The sequence below is a fragment of the Zootoca vivipara genome, chromosome 1, assembly GCF_963506605.1.
Source record: "Zootoca vivipara chromosome 1, rZooViv1.1, whole genome shotgun sequence".
NCBI lineage: Eukaryota > Metazoa > Chordata > Lepidosauria > Squamata > Lacertidae > Zootoca > Zootoca vivipara.
The window spans coordinates 95,311,722-95,334,301 of record NC_083276.1 but is presented as its reverse complement, the minus strand read 5'-3'; the positions used below and the strand labels follow the sequence as shown (position 1 = coordinate 95,334,301).

Below are 22,580 nucleotides of genomic sequence, written 5' to 3'. Positions count from 1 at the left end.
TCCAATTTGCCACGCTGGAGGGTTTTTGATGAAGTGGAGATATCTCTCCACCAGCCTTTGCTGGCATGGGAGCTCTGAAGCTGGCAGGATGGCTCTACTGATGAGGCGTATCCACCTAAACAGCCAGTGGGTGGAAGTTATCATGCACAGCATCCTCACTTGTTGAAGGCAGCAGAAGCTCCAGAAACAAAGTGTTTTGGGAAGAGTGCAGGGCTAGCACAGATTCTACTGGATCCTGAGCCAGCTCTGCTGCTGTCATGCTTTGGCAGTGGGCCTGATCCAAGTACCTACCAATGTGCCATCCTGTGAGCTGGAGTGAAGCCACGCCCCACTTCTGCCTTGAGTGGCAGGGCGGGGCCGTGCAGAGGTGCAAAGGGAAATGGATGGAGTATACATGTGCATTGAACTGCCTAATGGTGTCTGCGTCACAGCCACAGAGATAAGAAAAGAAAGAGTTGTTCCATTATCTGGAGAGGTCACTTTCTGGTTTGCATGGATGAGCCATTTTCAACAGAGCCCAGCAACAGAAGCTTGCAGCTGTATTGAGGCAGCACCAAATGTTGAAATTTTGCTCCCCTAACAATTTTGCTCCTGGGGCAACCATCCCTGTTGTGCCCCCCCCCCCCACTACATCACTTTGAGTCCACAAAGTTCCACTTAGGCCCAGTAACTTCCATTGGTCTGCACTGAGTAAGAACCTAGCTGGCGACCACACAGTATGCACTCCTACAGGAAGAAGACAAAGATGTGAAGAATAAGGAGGGTGTGAAATAGTCGGTGTTTACAGAAAACAAGAAGCATCCACGGCTGAAAGGAGCCAAAACTGTACAGGAAAGTTATGCAACAGGTTATGCATTTATATGAATCACAGGGAATTAATACATATGCTAATCTTGGTGCTAAATTCAAATACACAGCCCATTGATCTGACTGTTACCACCAATCAGCCCCTTTACGGCATTTCCAGCTACTGTTTCCTACCCACCTTGCTCCTGTCTCTGCACAATCATTAAAGGTAAAGGTAAAGGACAGTTAACCCCAGATGACTCTGGGGTTACAGCGCTCCCTATTCAGTACCAGCACCATCTCACATAACAGCTGTGCATAGCCTTCTGTCTGCAGGGCAGAGCTTCTGTCTGCAGCTTTTCAAGAGAAGGAGTGAACAGCTTTCAAAGCAGTAGGAAAACAACTATGTTTTTAAGATGCAAAATGTTCCTTAGAATGGAAGGACCTTGGAGGCCGGCAGAATGTTGCAGCGGGATAGCTGGGGAAGGGCAGAGAAAAAGATAAACTTATTGACATTTGCTACTTTATGAAAGCCAAAGCTTTCCTGGACTTGAAACATACAGCGGGGCATCACCCCAAAAGAGAAGACGCATTATTGGTGGAAACGGAGATCTGCATAAAATTTGTGCTTTCCAATTTGCATGCTGTTATGTACTGAGCTGAATCCTAGAACAATAGGATTCAGAATCAGCGGGAGCTACCCAATCCAACTCCAGGTGGAAGTGAATCCGCAACCTGATTGGCCTGCTGGAGCAGCCAATCAGGCGGCTGGCAGAAGTGAATCTGCTACCTGATTGGCCTGTAGGAGCAGCCAATCAGGCTGCAGGCAGAAGTCAATCCACAATATAATTGGCCCACAGGTGTAGCCCTGAAGTAGCCAATCACGCAAGGCCCATTGTGTAAATAATGTATATAAGCAGATGGTTTTGGGAAAAGAGCCATTCGTCTTCTCTTCTCCTCCTTGATGACTATGAGCTGAATAAAGAGCATGAAATTCACTCTCGACTCCGAGTATATTTCACATGCGTAGATACAGATCTAGAAATTAGGACGATAATTTAAATAGAAATGCATCTGACCACAGCGGGGAAGACTGTGAACAGGTGACTTGTGCATACCTGCTCACTCTCTGCTGCCCAGGTGCTAACTCTGGATGGGACAAGGCAAGGCTTCCCTGTTCTCCCTTCTTATTAAGCTTTCAATTAGTCTTGGGCTATAGACAGCTTTTCCAATAGAGGATTGTCCTCTGTAAAGGAGAGTGCATGGTCACCTTACCTCCCCACTGGAGTAGCCATTAAGAAAAAGCTGACATTTCTCAGAAGGGCGTCTGGGGAAATTGCATTCATTTCTGCATGAAACCCAAGCTGGGCTACAGCTTATTTTTGTTCCCTGTCCTTTTGAAAAAGCCTTGCTGAGGCCGCTGCACAATCAGTGGGGAAATTAACAACTTCAACCTCAACAAGCCGCAGAAACATAGCCTAATCTGCCCTTTCTTCCGATCCGTCCTGGGCTAAGTGTGTGTTCTGACACATGCCTCTTTCAGCGAGACCTTTGGAACTGGTCTGCAATCTGCAAAGGACTTTCAACAAATAATTTGAAATCACACTGCACATTCAGATTTACACCCAAGGGTCAGCCCACTGTGCTGATTAACTCTAGAACCAAGGTCAGGGGGAGAGATGACTCATGGTCTTTGTATGGCTAATGTCATTTCCCACAGCGGGACTGCAGCGGCAGATATGTATTACGGTAGCCCCCTCTGCTGGCCGAATCAAGAGAAAGTTAAGTTACCGTGAAACAAGCATTGGGGGGGGGGAGGCGGGGAGGGAAAAGACATGAGGGATTTAAAGTCTCAGCCTTTTTGGCTTTGAATTTAGTGTGAATTCAGTCTGGCTTGTGTTGGTACCTTTTCCATTAGCTCCTACTGCTGGCAGGTGGCCTCTGGAGTTCAAGACAAGCTAATCAACTAGAAAAAATTTTCATAGCTGCCCAAAAGAAGGAGCAGGTAGCAATAAAAGCAAATTGGGAAATTAATTATAGATGCTAAATTAAATTAAAGATGCTAAAAGGAATAGCTATTAAATCTAGAACTGGTCCTCTGTTTTAAGCACATAAATTCCACACACAAACCCATATGTTAAAGAAACCAATTCAGATAACAAACATTATAACCAAAATTAAGAGGAAACGGTGAGTAATCAATCATACATTAATTGTGAGACTTACACTCCAGATTCAATCCTTGGCATATGTAGATTGTCAGGTTTTGTTTTCTAGCCTGCCAGCACGATGCGAAAAGGCCCACATGACAACTTACGAAGCATAAAACTGAACAATATAAGCTTACAATCAATCAAATTTAACACATACTTAAACCCAACACAAATAGGAGCACTGCCATGATAAAAAAAATCCATAGCAACCACATTTTAAAATTTCACTTGAAATATTTCTATACCAACCCCCTTCATCAAAATGGATTCCCTTGCAGCTTTACAACAATATAAAAGAACAAGCATAGCATTAAAATACAACACACTTCTGCTACCACTTCTACTGCTGCTGCTGCTGCTATTACTACTAATCATAATAATAAGCAAAAATTAGGAAGCCTAAAGAACATAACTTAAACTTCCTGGGATAATAAAAATTCTGCCTGGTGCCTAAAAGACGATGTGGTTTGGGTCAGGCAAGCCTCCTTGGACACAACTTTCCTTAACTGAGTCACCCAAAAGTTGACATGTGCTGCACCTCTGTTAGAGAAAGCACTTGGAGATGATCTTAGCTTATGGGCACATTGAAATGAGAGTAGGTGCTCCTTCAGGTACTTGTGTAAGGAGAGCCTTAGCTTTAGGCAGAGTGGGGCAAATGCTGGATCATTGGCAGCAGCTGTGAGGTGCTGAAGGATGAGATATAATTGCCGTGTGATCTATCATCGGCCTCCTATGTCCCTGGGTGAAGCAAAGGAGACTACAATCTGTAGTCAGGGGTGTATCAAGGGGGGTGCAGTAGGTGCGGTCCACCCCAGGTGTCCCCACTGAGGGGGGGGTGACAAAATGGTGGGAGTGATGCGGTGGCTTGAGTGCCCGCAGGCTCCGCGCTGCCCCAAACAGTCCGCTCATTGCCTCCCTCTCAGCTGTAGGGCGGCTGAGTGGGAGGAGGCAGGTAGACTCCTCGGAGGCCGCCGCTGTCTGTAGTACTGTACACATTTAAAATAGTATCACACCATTTTGAACAATCCTGGCTTTCCCCCAGGTGTGCTGGATTCCGCCCAACATTGTGACATCATGCACTGAGAGGAGCTCCGGCGCTCCCTCCGAGAGGCCCGTTGGGGCCTGCTGTGGGTGCCATGGACTCTGTCGGGGCCCCCACCAAAGAATGTTGGGAACTGTAGCTTGTTGAGGGTGCAGAAGGTTGTTAGGAAACTCCTATTGCCCTCACAGGCTACAATTGTCAGAGTTCTCCCCATGGAATTTAGAGTGGCTGGGGCAACCCAATCAGATTGGCAGCATATAATAGTAAAAGTAGTAATAATAGTAATAGTAATGAATTGTAATTGAAGCTCTGTGGTATGACTCTGCTTTAAATGTATAGTATAGATAGGGCCTAGGATTCAGCTGCAAGTTCTGTTGATTTTTGTAGATAAACTATAATCCTCTTGCTCTTTACCTTAGGCAACAAAATGTTTTGAGTTAGCCCTGCTTGTGCACTAAACCATTGGTAGCAGGGGTAGGGAACCTATGGTCCTCCAGATGATAATGTTTTTCTGCCCTGCATTCAGACATCTCTTCAGATATCATATCAAAATTTTACCTGATGGTTCCTGAAATCAAGGAGCAGAGTTTCATCTCTGTGTGGCTACAATGGGACACTATCTTGAATCAAGACGGCAGGATGAATCTTTAAAAACTTTACAAACTCTTAGAATTCCTAGGCAACATTGGATACAATAATAGAATAGATATTCATATTTAAATAGGACAGGATCCTTAAGCCACATTCCCCATATTTGGGGGCAGCTAAACATACAACAGACTTCAAGTTCTGTAGGTGCTACAGTAGTTTAAACAGCTCACTCATTTTTATGGGGGGGGGGGGTATTTAAAGTTTCTCATATTCCAGGAGGAGGGTGGATGGGATGAAGGTCACTTCAGGTCCTACTCCAGCTGGACAATCACCTCTCCCTCCCCCACAGGCCCACCTGCCATTACCATCCTGTTTGCACAAATGCCTTCTGTATTGTGTATGCCAAATGCGCAGCTAGAGCCAGGATATATCTCCTGGTTGCATGTGTGATCACAGCATAAAATTCTCAAGCAATTATCTTGTCCTCTTTGTTCTGAACTAAATCATTTCTATATTTTTATCTGAAATGAAGTCACTATGAAAATTAATGAAAGATGACATTAAACCATCTCATGCTAAAGCTAATACTATTTTGAGAGTCAGTTCCTAACATTTTCAACTTTATATTAAAAGGAATAGAACTGAGCGTGCACAAAAGGAGGGCAGGTGGGAGGATGTGAAGAAGAGGCTGTACTGTTCCCAAGGAGACCTGTGCACCGACTTCAAAATTACTAAATCTGCCCTGCTGTTTCCTTGTTTTGAAAAAAATGCTTCACTCACAGGACATCATGATTAGCATGTTATTCTCTGCATGCCTGTCTCCATCACAAAATCGGAAAATCAGGAGAAAATGTTGAATTACTCCCCTTGTACAAATAGTTTCCCAGGAATTCAGTATCAAGCTTTATATACATGCAAATGTATTCTGCATTGGTGAATAATAATGTAAGTGTTGTATTTTATCAAGGGGGAAGGGTTAAAAGGTGTGTTTATGATGAAATAATAAACATATGCAAGAGATAAAATGCCATCCACATTTTTCTCCAAAAATCTTAAATGGAAAATCTCACTAAATCACATTGCTTTGAATCAATACCACAAAGTGACTTTTACTTGCAAATTTCACAGCAATGCTATTTGGAGGTACACAAACAATACTATAAATAAATAAGAGCAGCTGGAATTTTGCAAAATGAGATCATACAACAGAGCCCTGTCGCCTTTGAATGATTGCCTGGCATGATCTCTACTTCAGAAATTATTTTTAGCCATGGTAATATAATTATTGTACATCTCTGCTTATCACCTTGAAGGGTGGGGCTTACACAAAGGCAGGTCTTTCCATTTAACCTTGAAGAGGGCCCCCCCCCTCTCCAGACCAGCAGTCTAAGAGCACTTTTAATTTAATACAATTAAAATATACAGCTAAACTATGACAGATTAAAATTAATAGAGTATGGCAGTATCAAGCTGTGAGCTGGATTCTGCTTTCAGATCTACAAAATCACAAAGGATTTGAGGAAATGTCCCTTAATAGAATGAAATAGACTATTAAAACCCATATAGTGTTGAATGCTTAAGTGCAATGGCAGGTGGCTGGCAATTAATCTTCAAATCATACAGCTGAACCTAATTGATAAACTCATCATATTATATGAGACCATCCATCCTGACAGAGTCAGGACATAAGAGTCAGCATTAATGAAACATCAGTAGGTAGAAACATTTCATGGTAGATAATTCTTAACATGGATTGGTAGATTTCAACACAGGAAGTTGCTGACACCAGCCTGCCTTAGGAGACAATGGAGGAGTGTGCCTTTGGGGATGAAGTGAAACCACTGGGCAGTTACAGTGCCTGCTGTGGCTGTAGAGACTGAGGTGGAAGAGACATAACTTACTGCAGTTGGAGCAGATGAAGGTGTCCAGTTGTGCTGCTGATGTTAACCATGGCATTTCTTCTGTCTGCACTCCTCCCAGCAGTCATTCCTCCTCCGGTCACTGCTGGGGATACACAACATGACTGCAGTCGTCTGCAAGGGATTTCCACATTGGCGGGGCTGATGTTGCCAGCCTTTACGTTTCATTTTCAGACATCTTTATAAGAACTGAGGGGAGACTTTCTGCAGCCAATGGCTTTTCTACCTGTCTTGCCCCACCCTCCAGCCCTGGGAGCCTTTCCCAGACTTTGAGAACAGCAGAAGCAGCTTGGGAGGAGTTCAGGGATATTTAAAAAAATAATAATTTTAGAGGTTGTGTGTCCTTGTTTCGCAATGTGACCCTTTTACATGGTTTTGTATGCTTTGTGGTATTTTATGCATTGTGATTTGCTGTTATTTTTTATTGATTATAGATTAGTAATTCTTTATTCTGATAAGTGTAAACTGTTTATTATTTGCTGATGTTTAATTTTACTGTTTACTATTGGATTCTAATGGAATATTGCTTTGTTTGATATAAGTTGTTTGTTTTAAAGTTATTGTGACTTTCATATTGGATCAGATTGTTACTTTTAATGTTTTATTTTTTTATTTTTTATGTGTTTTGGAAGCCACCCAGAGTGCATGGGCGGGGTATAAACTAAAAAAAGTTATTGTAATGTTTTTGTAATGAGTTGACTCCAAAAGAATGCAACAGGTACAGGATCTTGCCATTAGGTTGTGTATCCTAGTCTTCAATTTTTATTTCTCAGCTCAAATGTACACATTTGGCACGTTGCTCCTATTTAGAAATGTTTATGTATCCATCACGGTAGGCAGTGAAAAGCAAGTAATTGCTCAAGTCCATAAATGTGCATGAGAACTGCTGTATAGATTTGAGATTACTCTTATTGACCATTCTTTAAAATGGTCATTGTTCAAGCCAAAAAAATTAAATCTGTGCAACATTAGACTCTCTTTTTCTCATCTCATTATCTCTAAAATGTAAAGTGTTACAACTTTAGGTTTGCTGTCTTGAATATCCCCTGAGCAGCGGCTCATACAGTAGCAACTTTCCACTGAAAAGGATTTACCAAATCTTTTCTCAACAATAAGTCTATTCACATGCACCAATATGCAGACTTCAAGTGCCTAGGTAGACAAAGAAATCCACTATTCAAGGTGGTTGTGATCAGATTATGATGTACACTGCCAACATCACTCTCCAAAATAGGGCATTTCAAGAGGTACCACCACGTTTATTCCAGCCACATTTCCTCAGCATGAAACTCTTGAGCATAGGCGGACAGAGCAGTTCCCCCTCAGATAATGGGTTGTATCCAACTAATCTGTGCCGCTAGTGCAATGAGTTGTAGCTGTGCAGTGAAATTTCCCCTCCCTCTCCTCTACACAGCTAAAAGTCATTGCACTTACTGTTTTCTTTAGCTCTATGCCATTTTTAAAAATGCACAAAGCTAAAGACTAGTATAAGCTATTCATATTCCCTAGAAAATGCAGGTGGCAGATGTTCCTTCTATGTTATTTTCCAAATCTCTCTGCAAACGGATATCTACCTACAGTTAAGCTTTTGCTTTTGTCTCAGGCACTGTTACTAATGTTAATTTGCAACACCTTCCAAAGTTCTGGCCTTGGGGGAAGCCAACCACCTTAATCAGAAATGCAAACCCAGAGACAGAGGCATGGTTTGTTACCAAGGTCATATTCTAGGGACCCTCTCCAGGGGTAACAAAATCATGAATAAAACAAAGCAGAAAGGAAACAAGGAAACAATATAGATGAAATGGCTGACTAGGAAGGTTTTTCATAGGAATCACGGGAAATGAGTAAATAATCAAGGGACGGGGTTCATTATCAGATATCCAGTCAACATCAACATGTAAACACTCTGGGAATATAATCAAAGGGAGATATTAAAATATTTGTAATAAACAGACATACTCCGAACCAAATTACTGCTCTTGGGGTAGAGATAGGATAAGCACAGGTTTCAGAAGCAGCAGGGTCATTTGTTCATTATACAGCAAGGCCCCATATCTAATTCCCAGCATCTCCAATTTGACACTGTCTACTTTTAATTTTGCAATTTGGTGTGATCTATTTGAACCTGGGGGAAAGGCCAATATTAAATATGTACTTGAGATGGGCTTTAATTTTAAAAGTTGGCAAATAAAAACATTTTAAGCCACTATATGACTATGTGACATTTCACAAAGTTACTTTACTTCAGTGTACAAGCTAAATAATTAAAAAATGAGGCAACTCTGTCCCTACGTCCCACACAGAGGCACTGGGAACTAAGTTTGTCTTGAGAATATTGGATTGGATCCAGAGGTGATTTAAGAATTCCAGATACTGTGAAAATGCAAAGCGATTAATTTCTGCTCTTGCAGAGTGGCGATACAGGCATTTTATCCCCTTCACACACTTACTGCAGTTAATAAGCTGGTCCTAAACACAATATATAATAGACAATGGCCAAGTTTATAAAGCTAAATGTTGATATTTGTTCTAGAAGCAAGACTGTTGACATAATTATTGTTCAGGGTGGGACTAGGCAGACGCAATTGAGTGTAGAAAAATATCATTATAGTTTATTAAATGCAGGTCCAATGCCATATATAATATGTATGTACTGTAACTCATACATTTTAAAACCTTAAAATCACTGTTGACAGTTTTCAGAGATTTCACTTTATAATGTACTCCCAACTGCTAAAATAATCGTAAGAAAAACAATCCAAACGGTTAATAATTTTGCTCGCACACTAACTTTTCTGAGCACATTTAAACAAACAATGTAATGAGAGGATGCTAGGCCCAGAGAGGATAAACCACATGTCTATCACCTAGTGGTATTGCTGGATATACAGGAAATGTTGAAATAAAGTGTGCATTATAAATATATTTATCATATCTTCACGATGTTTTTATTATTATTTTTTAAAAAACACTCTTCCATCAAGGTATTTTAAAGACAGATTATGTAAGTTAAAGTTAGGATGGCTTCCTGCTAATTGTTACAGGTAAATACTGTTTTTTTTTTGCCATGAATGTAGAAATGGCACTTGCCTCCCAGCCATAAAGATTGCAACTCGCATATCTGAAAGCAGAATTGGCCACAGGAGGCACATTACTGTATAAGCCACCAAATTACTGCTCCAGTAGCTATAAAAACATAATTTAGTGGTCAACTTTTACTAACCAAGCTTGACTGACACTCTCAAAGAGTAGAACATTAATGAAGCAAATCATTATTGTTGCTTACTTTCTCCACTGCCTGATGCACTAATAGTTTGTTTTTCCATTTCCAGACAAGGCTTAAGCCCATACTCTTTCGCCTCCTAAAGCAATGTAATCTTATTGGAGATAAGTCTTGCTCCTGCCAATGATCTAAACATTATGCAAGGTCAAGTCACAAATCAATTCAAGTTGGCGGTCAAGAAATCAAATGGACACAAAACAGCTTACAATCCTCTCAATAGTTGACAATGACTGAGAGCAACCTACATATTGTGCAGGTATGGAATGTTATACATGATCTATGGTTGCCAGTCGTAAGTAGGAATACATACCGATTCTGAAAAAAATAGTTTACTTAACTAAGTGGACGAAATATTTAGTGAAGGTGCTTCCTTAACTGACAGAGTTTTGTCTGTTCTCATCTTATTTGTATGGGCACTACTAGCCTTGACTATTTCTCTCCTAAAAATGTTAGCCTAAGTTCCCAATGAGCAGAACTCTGCTCAGGGGATGCTCCTGCCCATTGAAGGGGAGAGCAAATTTTCATGAATTCCTCCTTCAAATTTACATTTGATGGTAGGAAGATCATCCAGACTAGCGTGTGACCTGGCATTGGGGCCTATGGAGGAAATGCAAAAACCAGCTCCTCCCTTCCACTAGCAAGCAGTCCCTTCCTTTTGTGGAAGGGCAACTCAGGATCCAAGCTACATTCTACTGTATTCTAAGTGTGGAATGTACAAGTTCACAATGCCCTTGGGAGTAGAGGTATATGGAGGATTTGAAGCACAACTTGTATTTTAGAGCATGTAGTTTTAGTGTAATACATGATAAGGCTCAGAGATACTACTTCAAAGTTTAGAAACTAGGAAGTGGGTATCCAACAAAGGCATTAAATAGGCACATTGAAATTAATGTGCTAAGTCGTGTGTGTGTTTTTTAAACAGCCAATAGTCTTAAAATAATAAATGAAATCAATTGTTTAATTATTCTGAAAATATTTACTGAGTTGCACAGTACTGTTGTAGCACTATCAGTTTACGTATGCAGTGCATCTTCCAGGTGTTCACTCAGAAGCCATTCCCCTTGTAGCCAATGGGGCTAACTTCGAAGTGTCTACAGGATTGCAATGTAAAGGTGGGATCCAGAGGTGCCCTTCTGCAACTGGAAGTCCTCCTTGATGAGCTGAATAGCCTTTTCCTGACTTAGTGCAAGATCCTTGTGCAAGAACTGAAATCCAGATAAGCTTCCATCTCAAGTTCACACAATGCCTTCAGCTGGCTCTAGCACAATAGTTGACGGAACAGCACCAAGGGCAGAATTTCTGCTAGCAAATTTCTAGATCCAAGTCTTTCCCTACCATTTGAGCCCTCTGCCTTTTGTCTTACTGAAAACTGGTAACTTTGATGCACTCTTCAGATATATTAGAATTCTTTGTAAACCAGAACCCATTCCACATAGTGTAGAATGAGTTTAACTTACTGAAAAACATGCACCACTGCAACGTATTACTTCCATGCAGCCAGGGGACTTTGTCTGAGGAGGAAAGATCGCAAGCTCCAAAGTACATACATGTGTTATTCTCTAGTCCACAATTACATGTGACAGGCATTCTACAATCAATCCTTTTGGTTTTTAAAAATAAGATCCTGTGTCTTTTCCTCCTCAGGTGGGAAAGCAGCTTTGGGAACAAAGAGGGAGGGAGGAAATTAAGCACCTTCCTATACATCCATAACGCTAGTCCTGATAGGGAAAATATATTGACTTCAATAAGAAATTGTGTACAAAAGTTTAGAAACTTTTTTCCTTCTCCATCATTGAATTCAGAGCACTCTATTGTTTTCAGCTTCTATATTTGGTTTGATACATTTTACAACTTTCGTTGAAACAACAAGAATTGAATTCTTTAAAAGATACTTTAGATCAGTTTTTGTAGTTCATGTTTATACGGATTCTGATGTTGTTATACTTTTACATTAAGAGTTCTTCAAAAAATTGAATCAGGACACAGATATTTAAAAAACACAAGGCACCCAAACTCTTTCAAGGTCTTTCATATAGATAAGATGGCATATTATATAGTATTGAGTAGCCATAATAGCCTCTGAAATAATGAAGTTATTCAATAAATTAAATAATTTTCTGCTCTTTTGTTATCATTCAAGTAGAGCTTAAGCATCATACAAGGGTAATCAGTACCTAATACAGGTAACTGTCGTATTTTACTTTTACATTTGAAAGTTTATACAAAATTATGATTCACACAGACTTTTTACAGAATTTGAAAAGTATTTGTAAAAATGTCATCCAGCACTTAAGAAAATATGAAAGCTTTAAAAAAAAACACCAAAACCCCCCCACTAGATCAGCATTCACTTCATTGATTGTATCAAGTAATTTCACCAACTGAGTTCTATAAGGCAGGTTGGTTTCTTAGAAGGATTGGGATTTCTTGTAGTAAAGTAGCTCTTTAGTAAAACCAATTTAAGAATGGAACTGAGAAAGTGAGAGTGTATTTTTTAAGTTTCAAAAGAACTGAAACAATTAAAGATTCAGAAGAGGCACTGAAACATGATTCCATAAGGACTTTCCAGGAGATTGTCTCTTCGCTTAGTTACCTTTCCATCTTGCACTATTGAAGAAATAAGGAAAGTATTATTAGTTTATTACATACAACATTCTGCATTTATTTGACTGTAACCTACATTAACTAATCATGCTGCTATCGATTAAATAAACCTAAGGATCTGACTACATAGCAGCCTGTTCAGCATTTTAGTACGTAAAGAAGCAGGTGGCTTATTGGCAAATAAAGGTATTTTAAATTACGTTCATAGACTTACACCTGGACAAGCATATCTGGCAGTGTCATTATGAACTACCTGTGATTATTAAGTCTTTTCTTATGGTTATCAAATTACTAAATCACATACATAAATTTGTTTTCATGTTTTCATGATTTTTTGTATGCTTTTTAGACTGCACACCACTTAATAACAGATTTTTGAAATATTAAATGATAAACGTTTTTCTACTAAATAAAACAAACAAACAATGTAACATTGGAAACTTTACAAGTTAAACCACTATTAAAACTGATGCTCACAGCTTCTCTGAAGTTGTGCTGCTGCAATGGTTGCCATCAATTGGCATACACAACCGGCTCTATAACATCTGTGCTTATTATTAACATTCCAAAAGGAAGGAGATGGGAACTGTTTCATGCTGATAACGTAAGTTCTTTTTTTATAACTTAGATGCAACCCACATCTTTTTTATAATTGTGCATACCTGTTCTCTAAGAACAGCCATTTTCTCCATCTTCTTGCGAAACACTGTGCATGGCAATGAGACTTTCACATTGCTCACTTTCGTCAGATGTTCTACAAAAAGATACAGATTGTGAAATTTGTATTTATACGCAGCATTATGAAAAGCAGACAGGCACATCTATAATGCTAGTCCTGATAGGGAAAATACCTTGACTTCAATGAGAAATTGTCATGCACAGCATTTTGTTTAGAACCCTTTTACAGTCTTCACTCCACGTTTGTTGGCTCTAAAATTAAATTGATAACTAAAAAGTGTACTAAGGAAAAGTATGTTTATAAAAAAAGAACAGCTTAATTATCGGATCATTTTGATAGTTGTTTATTTGTCAGGGGTTGCTTTGTAAAAAATATAAATGATTTGCACTTTTTTACATACATAGTCTTCCTCAATGCCCTTACTAAGTTTTATGTTAAGAATTATTTGTGCCTTGATTATCTGTAAAATGAGCAATACAAAGAAAGTCAATGGAATAATGTTTTCCCAAAGTTGCAAACTGTTGAGAAAAGTATGCTATAATAAGAGATTCATAATTTAAGAATTTAGAACAATGTCCAATGAGAACATATATTTCAGACAGTTGAAACCAGATCATGCAAACTAATCAAAGTTGTGTAGATGAAGTTTCATGCCCCTTTCATAGCTGTGTAGAAGTGGGAATATCAACTCATGCAAGATACATGTATATTCTCTGTACTGTAGAACTATTAAAAGTGCAGGTGCCCTAACCACCTTTTCACCTGCCCATCAACAGTGGCAAAACAAAGGAATAATAAAGATATGCATCAAAAGAAGTCCATGTACAAATGGAAAGAGATAAAGTTGTAAGAAATGATCCCACCTCTGAATACGGTGTTTTCTGCAAATGAATACGAAAACTCTTCTAATTCCCACCATCACTGGATCCCAGTTGTTGTAGTGACATAAGAGAGTTGCAATGAAAAACGAAAAGAATACAGGGATTGCTCCGGCAAAAAATAACCAAGAAAACTGGACCTGAAATTAGAACAAGAATAGCATTTTGCTTTTAAAATATCAATATGCCATTCCACCAATAGTAAAAGTGGAGTAAAGGAAGAAAGTATTCGGTCATTACAGAAATCTTGGGAAACATTTTCCTAGATGGAATAGATCTGTGTAAGGTTTTTAAAACACAGTAATAGGAATATCCATCTCATATTGGCACTTTATTTGGAACAGCTGCCAATGTTATCACATACACTGTTTATATGCAAATAAATGAAGTTACCTGGTTTACAAAATCAGAAGCCCAAGTGTTGCAACCAGCTAATTTTTACTCATATTTGATTAAAAGTTGGAGTCATCAATTTTTTAAAAAAATATTGGTTACATCCCAGAAGGTTGAAAGGCTGTTTCACACAACCAGTTTTCTTCCTTCTCCTCTAAAAAGTAAAGGTAAAGGACCCCTGACAGTTAAGTCCAGTCACGAACAACTCTGGGCTTGTGGCGCTCATCTCGCTCTATAGGCCGAGGGAGCTGGCCTTTGTCCACAGACAGCTTTCCGGGTCATGTGGCCAGCATGACCAAGCCACTTCTGGCGCAACGGAACACAGAAACGAGAACAGTACATGGAAACGCCGTTTACCTTCCTGCCGGAGGGGTACCTATTCATCTACTTGCACTTTGGCGTGCTTTTGAACTGCTAGGTGGGTAGGAGCAGGGACCGAGCAATGGAGCTCACCCCATCACGGGGATTCGAACTGCCAACCTTCTGATCGGCAAGCTCAAGAGGCTCAGTGGTTTAATGTCTCAACTGAGGGACATGGGTCCCATTTCAATAGCTTGGGTTGTGTCATAGGGAGCTGCAGCTGGACCAGGAACTGCCCCCAAATCAGCCATGAGAAGATTGGAAGCTTTTGCTTCCAGTTTTGATAAACCAAAGTTAAACTTCAGTTAATTTCAACTACGGTTGTTGAAGCAAGCCAGCTTCATAGCCTGTTGCAATCTCCTCTCCTTGCTGGAACAGAGAAGAAAGAGAGTGTGCAAGCCTTAAACTTCCTGCAGCTCATTCCTGGAACAATAAACTGCATTTCATTAATATGTCCAAACACAGCCACTGTGAAGAAGAAAGAGTTTTGTGCCAGTTTTCCACTCGGACATCCCTCTTGCTTGCTTGCTTGCTTGCTTGCTTGCTTGCTTGCTTGCTGCTTCCTTCTGGCTAGGTACATCGTGCAATGCCAAGCCTTTGCTACTGCCACCTAGCTCCACAGAGCCATAAGTGGGGAAACCTGTGTTGTAGTTCATGGACCTTAAAGCCAGTGGGTAGGGGAAAGGTAAGAAACATTGTATACTAGGGATCAGAAGCATTTCAGCATTGGATACAGCAGAAAGAAGCGTGAATTATTTAATTTGTGGGTCTGAATTGTGCAAGTTATTTGGACATCAATCCAAAGCCACTGTTAGCAGCTATGACTAGTAGCTGCATCAAATGCTAATCTCACACTATATTGGAAATGTCTCACTTTAGAATGAAAGTGTCACAACGAGGGCAAATTCTACCAGCATTAAAAATGAATATGAAAACGAGACAACACTTCCACTGTGACAGGCTAAAATACAACCTGCCGTATGCTTCATTCATCAAGTAATTTAGGTATTTCTCATGTGATCTACATAAACAGTTTTCCTGCTGCGTCCCTGACATACTGATAGAGTATTTTCATTTGTCAAACTACCCATGTTCCTATAGGATCTCTGCACCTCTACTTGAAAAACAACAACAACTACCTGAATTCAATAAAATCCTTCCAGCTGTAGAATTAAACCCGAACTGTATCTAAAAGTAATCTTATTTCTGACAGCTGGGAACTTAACTCAACTTATTGTTCACTGACAAATAACCCTAACTACTATAGTACCATTTCTTATTCTGTTCAGCAATGAACAGAATAAAGTCAAAGCATGTTTCCAATAAGGCTTTCACTGGCAACTACAAGAGCAGGCATGCCTAAATCCTCTGCAATAACATGATAGTTTGACTGTGATGGAGACATGTTGCAATGGGGACATAACAATCCAAGATCATGCTCTCCCATTTAAAGAACCCTTAATGCACTTTTAACTCCTGTTGTTCTAACTAGAACCACCAACATTCTTGGGTTTTCTATGAAAAGTCAAACCTTTGAAGACCTTTGAGCAGGCATAGGCAAACCTGGCCCTCCAGATGTTTGGGGACTACAACTCCCATCATCCCTGACCACTGGTCCTGTTAGCTAGGGATGATAGCAGTTGTAGTCCCAAAACATCTGGAGGGCCGAGTTTTCCTATGCCTGCCTTTGCGGCTTCTAAACCCATACAGCCCTTCTACCCGCCTAATCAGAATCTAATTCCTACAATACAGAATCCTAGCAAGTTAGGAAACGTCTTTTATTTGTAGAAGGTATATAAAGACTCAAGAGCTTAACCACTGGTTCAGTGACCATGCAGGTTCTATGCCCTTGTGTAAAGAGGCTGAGAAAGAGACAATAAAGCTCCATTTCCCCGCTCTGCAAACAAACGCAGGCATCAGGAAACCTGGAAAATGGGTGGCCCATGTGTGTCTCCTGCATTCTCATGCAGCCCTTGCTCCATCAAGAAATGAGAGCTTGGAGGACAATGGGAGGCATGCACAGACACCTCATGTCCTGGATTGCCCCGGTGGCACTTCTGTGTGTCAAGATAGGTGGGGAAGGAAGGAACAGGCCTCTGTTATACCCTATGTGATCAGTGAGCTTGCAAGGATCGTGCCCATTACATTTCCCTCCCCCCTCCATTTTTCAAAAAAGCCACCCAGTTATTTCACCTTATAAAAAGAGAAGGATGCATTTAAGGAAGTGAATGTTAAATGATATTGCTGGAGAAGCAAAAGTAAATTAAGTAAAACTTTTTTCTCCCTACCATTTTAATTCTCCCAGGTCATGTGACATTACTAAGAGTCCTAACCAGGGCAGTTCTTACAATTGTCATCAATAATAATAAAAATAATAAAATACATTACCTTTTGCATGCACATATCAGCTATTATGGACAGAGGTATTGTAAGGCTCAGAGCAAGTGTGCCTATCAGTGATGAGGTAAGAAAACAGCCCCTAAGAAAATGTTAAAATATAAAACATTTGAGTTTAAAAACTAAACAGGGGAAGTATAGAAGCAAGTTTCATTGTTGCATACACCATGGATAAGCATAATTTGTGGACCTGTTGTGGCCTGCTAAACACATTTCTGAAAGCCAAAGCACTTGGAAAATGGATAACAATACAAAGAAACTCTAAATATAAATATTTCTAACCTTACTTAGCTGGGGAGACAAAACTGAGAACACAAACTGTACCAAGATCAGAAGACAAATAGAGAAAGACCAGCTCAATAGTTTCACACATACCCTACACCTCAAGCCTCATGGTTTTCAAATTTAACTAGCAAATTCCAGGTTTTTACCTTTGAAATCATCTATTTTTTAAAAAAATACATAAATATCATAATTCCCAGCTGTGGCACGACTCAAGTAGTGTGAATATGTATAATGTATTTCCAATCCAACACTAGTCCTACGGAAAAGAAAGTCTTTCACTGGACTGCCCATCACAGTTCACTCAATGATTATAGAATCAAGTGAGGACTCACACATCTTTATGAGTCATCATCAATTAACTAATGGATCTCACTACTATTTTACCTGTATCATCTGTTGTCAATACAAACCAAATCACTATAGACAGTCCACACATTTGATTTTTCATTATCAAGTGATTCATCAAGTAGTGAGAGACTAACACTGTAATTCTAAGTGTGTCTATTTGAAAGTAAGCCCTACCAAGGACAAGGAAACTGGGTATAGATTTGCAGCCTAAGTGAAGATGGGTACTGAGACCTTGATCCTCCAAACTGGACATTCGCAATTTGATTCAAAGGAAACTATTTTAGGTAATCAAAAAGCCATTGCACTATTCAGCCCCTTGATGCCTACTCAGGGTTGATGATCACAGAAAAATTATGCAACAGTGTCTACATACAACAGATAAGATTCAAAGCTGCACATGAACACAGAGCACCTACATATTCCCTTCTGGCTATTTATCCATGAAGCTCTTCTCTCCCATTACTACCACCTTGAAGCTTTTCCCAGCCAAGAACTGAGACTTCTTGGCAATGAGACTTGGCAGGAGAATGAGAACTGAACTGCATATGCTGCCGCCGCAGCACTAACATGTGCCCAGTTTAATTCACAGTACTTTTGCAGACTCAGATGGCTTTCTTAAAGAGAGAAAGAGTGCACATTTCACAGCGTTGTGCTGGAAGCCTCCCAACTGGCTGTTGGGGAACTCTGGCGATAGCCTAGGGGTCAGTGGTCACTTGCTCTGAAGCCAACCTAAGAAGCCAACCCCAATACACCAACCTGATTTGCACATAACAAGTGGCCCTTCAGGTGTTGCTGGACTACAGTTCCTATCGTCCTTCACCATGCTGACTGATTGCTACTCCGATTGCATGAGTGACGATTTTGCTCTTAAGTATAGCCTTGAATGACTTGCGAGCTGAGACCTATGGTTAAGTGGCTGCAAACAAGCTTGGATTCATACATCACCTTTAAACCCTGGTCTAAAGCTAGTGCCTGACCTTGATTTGCTTGTAATACCTTAACCATAGTTCCTAAATTGCATGTCATGGGAAGCTACATGGGAGGGGAGGCAGATAGATGCAGCTCATGCCTATCATGGCTTATTGAGCCAGGAATTTCAGCTCTGCATTATATACATAGTCTTTCTTCCACTTAATGAAATTTATTGCTTCTTGGTGATGACAAAAGATATCTGCGTTGATAACCTTTAACACAGTATTTTGCAATAACCAGCGCCCTGTAAAAAATAGTCCTAAGCTCTTTCGGTAAAATTGCAGCCTCGTTTGTTGACTCCTTAATAGCTACCTGATATTAATATAAAAGAATGAATCAGAGCTAAGCACATACCACAGCCAGAGAAATTCAGACAGGACGGTTCCAACGAGGCCATTGATGACAATGCACATAAGGACTAATTTACTGGGAAATTCAAAGTTCTCAAATCCAGTATAATGGAGCAAAAAGAAACCTGGCCAAAGCAGCAGCAAATTAAACAAACCAACAAAACCTGCAAAAACCCAGAATAATAAAGTGTTAGCAACAAAGGCAAAATAATTAACCGTATCTCTACAGTAGTGAACGGCTCTTGAACTTCACTACTTTTCTAGTATATAGGTACTGTATGTTAGACTCTTTACAGGATTCATTTGGTAGATAATCGTCACGTCAAATTAAGAGGATTAATTAAAAATAATAATAATAAGTAGTATTGCTAGGATAGTCCTCTAACATGGAATTGGATACTTTATTAAAATAGGTATATCCTCACTGTTTGATTAAAGCACATCACTAGCAGTGTGTGCTAGAACAAGAGGAGACACTTATGGGTAGGGTATCCTTTCTACTACGGGCAGAAAAGACACCCTAAGACTGTACCTGGTCTAGAGGAGCAGTATAAGCATTTCATGTAAATTCACACAATTCAATATCCTGTCTACATTTGCCCTTAAGGTTTCTTAAAGGAAAAGGCAGTGATAATTCTGCCCTCTTCCGGGTCCAAAAGGACCTGCGCATCAGCGATCGTGCATCAAGTGGATGTACCTAAAATGGTCGCTGCCTGTACATTTTTACAAAACTGGATCCTAATGAGCAAGACTTGGTAACAGAAAATAGTATTGTTTCAAGTTCTGTTCTTACCAAAAAACATTGGTATATCAAGTTTGTCTTCTCTGTCTACTTTTCGTTTTATCATGACTATGTAGATTGCATAGAGCATAGCTCCCACAAGAGACCACAAGGACCCTGTAGATTGGGGGTGGGGAGGAGAAAGCCACACAACTTGTGTTAAAATCAAATTATTAATCACTATACTACGGACTGAATTTCTTACAAGTTGACATGCTGTTAAGATGTTTCATTTATACTCAAACAAACAAACAAACCATATGAAGCAAAAAGGGAAAGCATTGCAAAACAACATAAAAGGGTGACAGCCTAATCTAATCCTGAGCAGAATGGATCTTCCTCTACTTCCGACTGCAGCTCCCTATGTGGCCCCACACCATCTGTTCTAGAGCACTCCCCAAAATAATCTAGAACAGAGGGGATGCAAGGGACTAGAGTTGGGAGAAGAAGGAGAATTCCCATTCGAAATTCCCTTGGAGGACAGTGGATATCATCTAAAGTATTTTATAAAGAAAGTGCTTCTTCTTCTTCTACAACTGCAATCCATACATGATATTACAATAAAAATTATATTATTTTCTTGTAGTTCCTGCCTCAATGTCTACTCAGTTATTTCAATAAACAGTACTCAGATTTTTTTGGGAAATGTACCTATTGTGTCTCTTCCAGCAGATTTCTCAGAGCCAGACAGATTCACAAGGACAACGCCTCCAATGCTATTTGAGAAATAAAGTATTATAGTTCAAGCTGAGTTTAGTAAGACATTCTGCATGGAAATCACTTAAAAGTATTGCCTATCTATAATTAAGGACTAAGCGTATTAATATTCTGTATTGCTTCTTTGCTACTGTATGTCACTCAGAATTATACAAACTAGGATTAACAATGCTTTGAAAAGCAAAGCATCATAATGATTCAGAAAATCAACAACAAGTTTGTTTATAGGAAGTATACACATATACCTGAATAATGTGCAGAGAAGCCCTTAGGATGAAGTATAAGCTATTTTAATATGTGAACATTTTCATAACTAAGTACACTAGACAATCCAAATGCCCTATGGAAAACTTACTATTTGATAATTTCACACAGTCATCTGATTTAACAAGGTTCACCTGGCCATAGAAACACAAAGCAGCTCAGGTTAGGACTCAGTGACAATTCTAATCCTGTGTTAACATGTTGCAAAATGGAGCTATGAGCAATTATTGGCAGACCAACTTCCAGAACAGGAGCAACATTTGAGCAGGTATTCTGCAAACTTTCCCCCCCTACAGCTGTTCAAGATCTGCTGCATCTAAAAATAGTGACAAAACCTGCACGACTAAATCCAGCTATCTAGAAGAATGTAAGAAAATTCAAGCCTGTATGAGAGAAGAAAATTGGAGATTAAGGAGTCTATATTCTTACCTTAAAATGACAGCTAACAATTTTGAAAGGGTAAACCTATCACCACTGTTACTTGGAAACACTGCAGCTAGGATTAAGGTAAATAATCCTGTGAAAAGAAAGAATTTAAGATTTTTTTTGGGGGGGGGGGAGGACACTGAATACACAATACAAAGAAATGCTGTCACCACTTTACCAGATGAAAACCCAATACACTGAAAAACATGAAAAACAAAAAATTGATTGGGATCCAATGTATGTTAGTCTCACTTAGGCCACACTGAAATAAATGTAGAAAAGTTAACCAACTGAAGTTTCATTACAGTGGAATTTAGCTGTTACTAACTTACATCCTATACCCTTTTAAAAGGTGGCTCTTTTGGGGGGGGAGGGGTTATTTTTATTTTTGATGTTATATATTGTGATTTTTATTGTGAACTGCCCTGAGACCTCTGGGTATAGGGCAGTATATAAACTCAATGAATGAATGAATGAATGAATGAATGAATGAATGAATGAATGTTATTAACCATGTGTACTCAGAAGTAAGTCCTACTAAATTAAATGGGGCTTAGTTCCAGATAAGTGAGGTTAGGACTGCAGCACTAACTCCTTATATCCAGGAGTAAGCGCCACTAAATTAAATAGGACTAACTTCTGAGTAGACATGGTTAAGACTGCACCAGTAGCCTGGGTCTAACACAGGCTTCCTCAACCTCGGCCCTCCAGATGTTTTGCGACTACAATTCCCATCATCCCTGACCACTGGTCCTGCTAGCTGGGGATCATGGGAGTTGTAGGCCAAAAACATCTGGAAGGCTGAGGCTGAGGAAGCCTGGTCTAACACAATGGCAGTAACCAATATTATTCTCAGAGGACATGCAGCAAAATCAACTGACTTAAGTTAGTTACGTCTATTGATTTCAATAGGTCTATGACTAATATTGAGTATCACAAAATACGCCCTAAATTAATAGCACATAATTTTTACTATCAAATTAAACTAAAACTGCTTTTAATTTTTAAAATACAACATCACTGCTTTTCAAATAATCTAAGGCAGGGGTCCCCAGACTTACCGCGCAGCGGGCAGGGGAGTACGCGCGCAGCGGGCCGGAGGGCGGGGGAGTGCGCGCCCGTGCGCATGCGCACTCGGTCGGGGAAAAATCGCCGAAAATCCTTTGTGCGCATGCGTATGGGCCTCCCCCGACCCGGAAGTGCATCGGAAATGACCTCTTCTGGGTCGGGAGAGGCCCATACGCATGCGCACAAAGGATTTTCGACGATTGTTTGCCGATTTCTAAGATCGT

At 39.9% G+C, this 22,580-nt stretch overlaps 1 protein-coding gene across 4 annotated transcripts in view; it reads right to left on the bottom strand.

The window, feature by feature from the left end:
* Positions 1-9,141: 9,141 nt before the first annotated feature.
* SLC35F5 (solute carrier family 35 member F5) overlaps positions 9,142-22,580 on the bottom strand; it is a 32,633-nt gene continuing 19,194 nt past the window's right edge. For all 4 annotated transcript variants that reach the window (XM_035130136.2, XM_035130170.2, XM_035130162.2 and 1 more), the window contains 8 exons: positions 21,292-21,379; positions 20,533-20,597; positions 19,894-19,998; positions 19,105-19,264; positions 17,137-17,227; positions 13,981-14,135; positions 13,101-13,192; positions 9,142-12,441 (listed from right to left, as the gene is read on the bottom strand). In XM_035130136.2, coding sequence (XP_034986027.1) covers positions 13,108-13,192; positions 13,981-14,135; positions 17,137-17,227; positions 19,105-19,264; positions 19,894-19,998; positions 20,533-20,597; positions 21,292-21,379 — 749 coding nt within the window. In that variant the 3' untranslated portion in view covers positions 9,142-12,441; positions 13,101-13,107. The remainder of the gene's footprint in view (positions 12,442-13,100; positions 13,193-13,980; positions 14,136-17,136; positions 17,228-19,104; positions 19,265-19,893; positions 19,999-20,532; positions 20,598-21,291; positions 21,380-22,580) is intronic.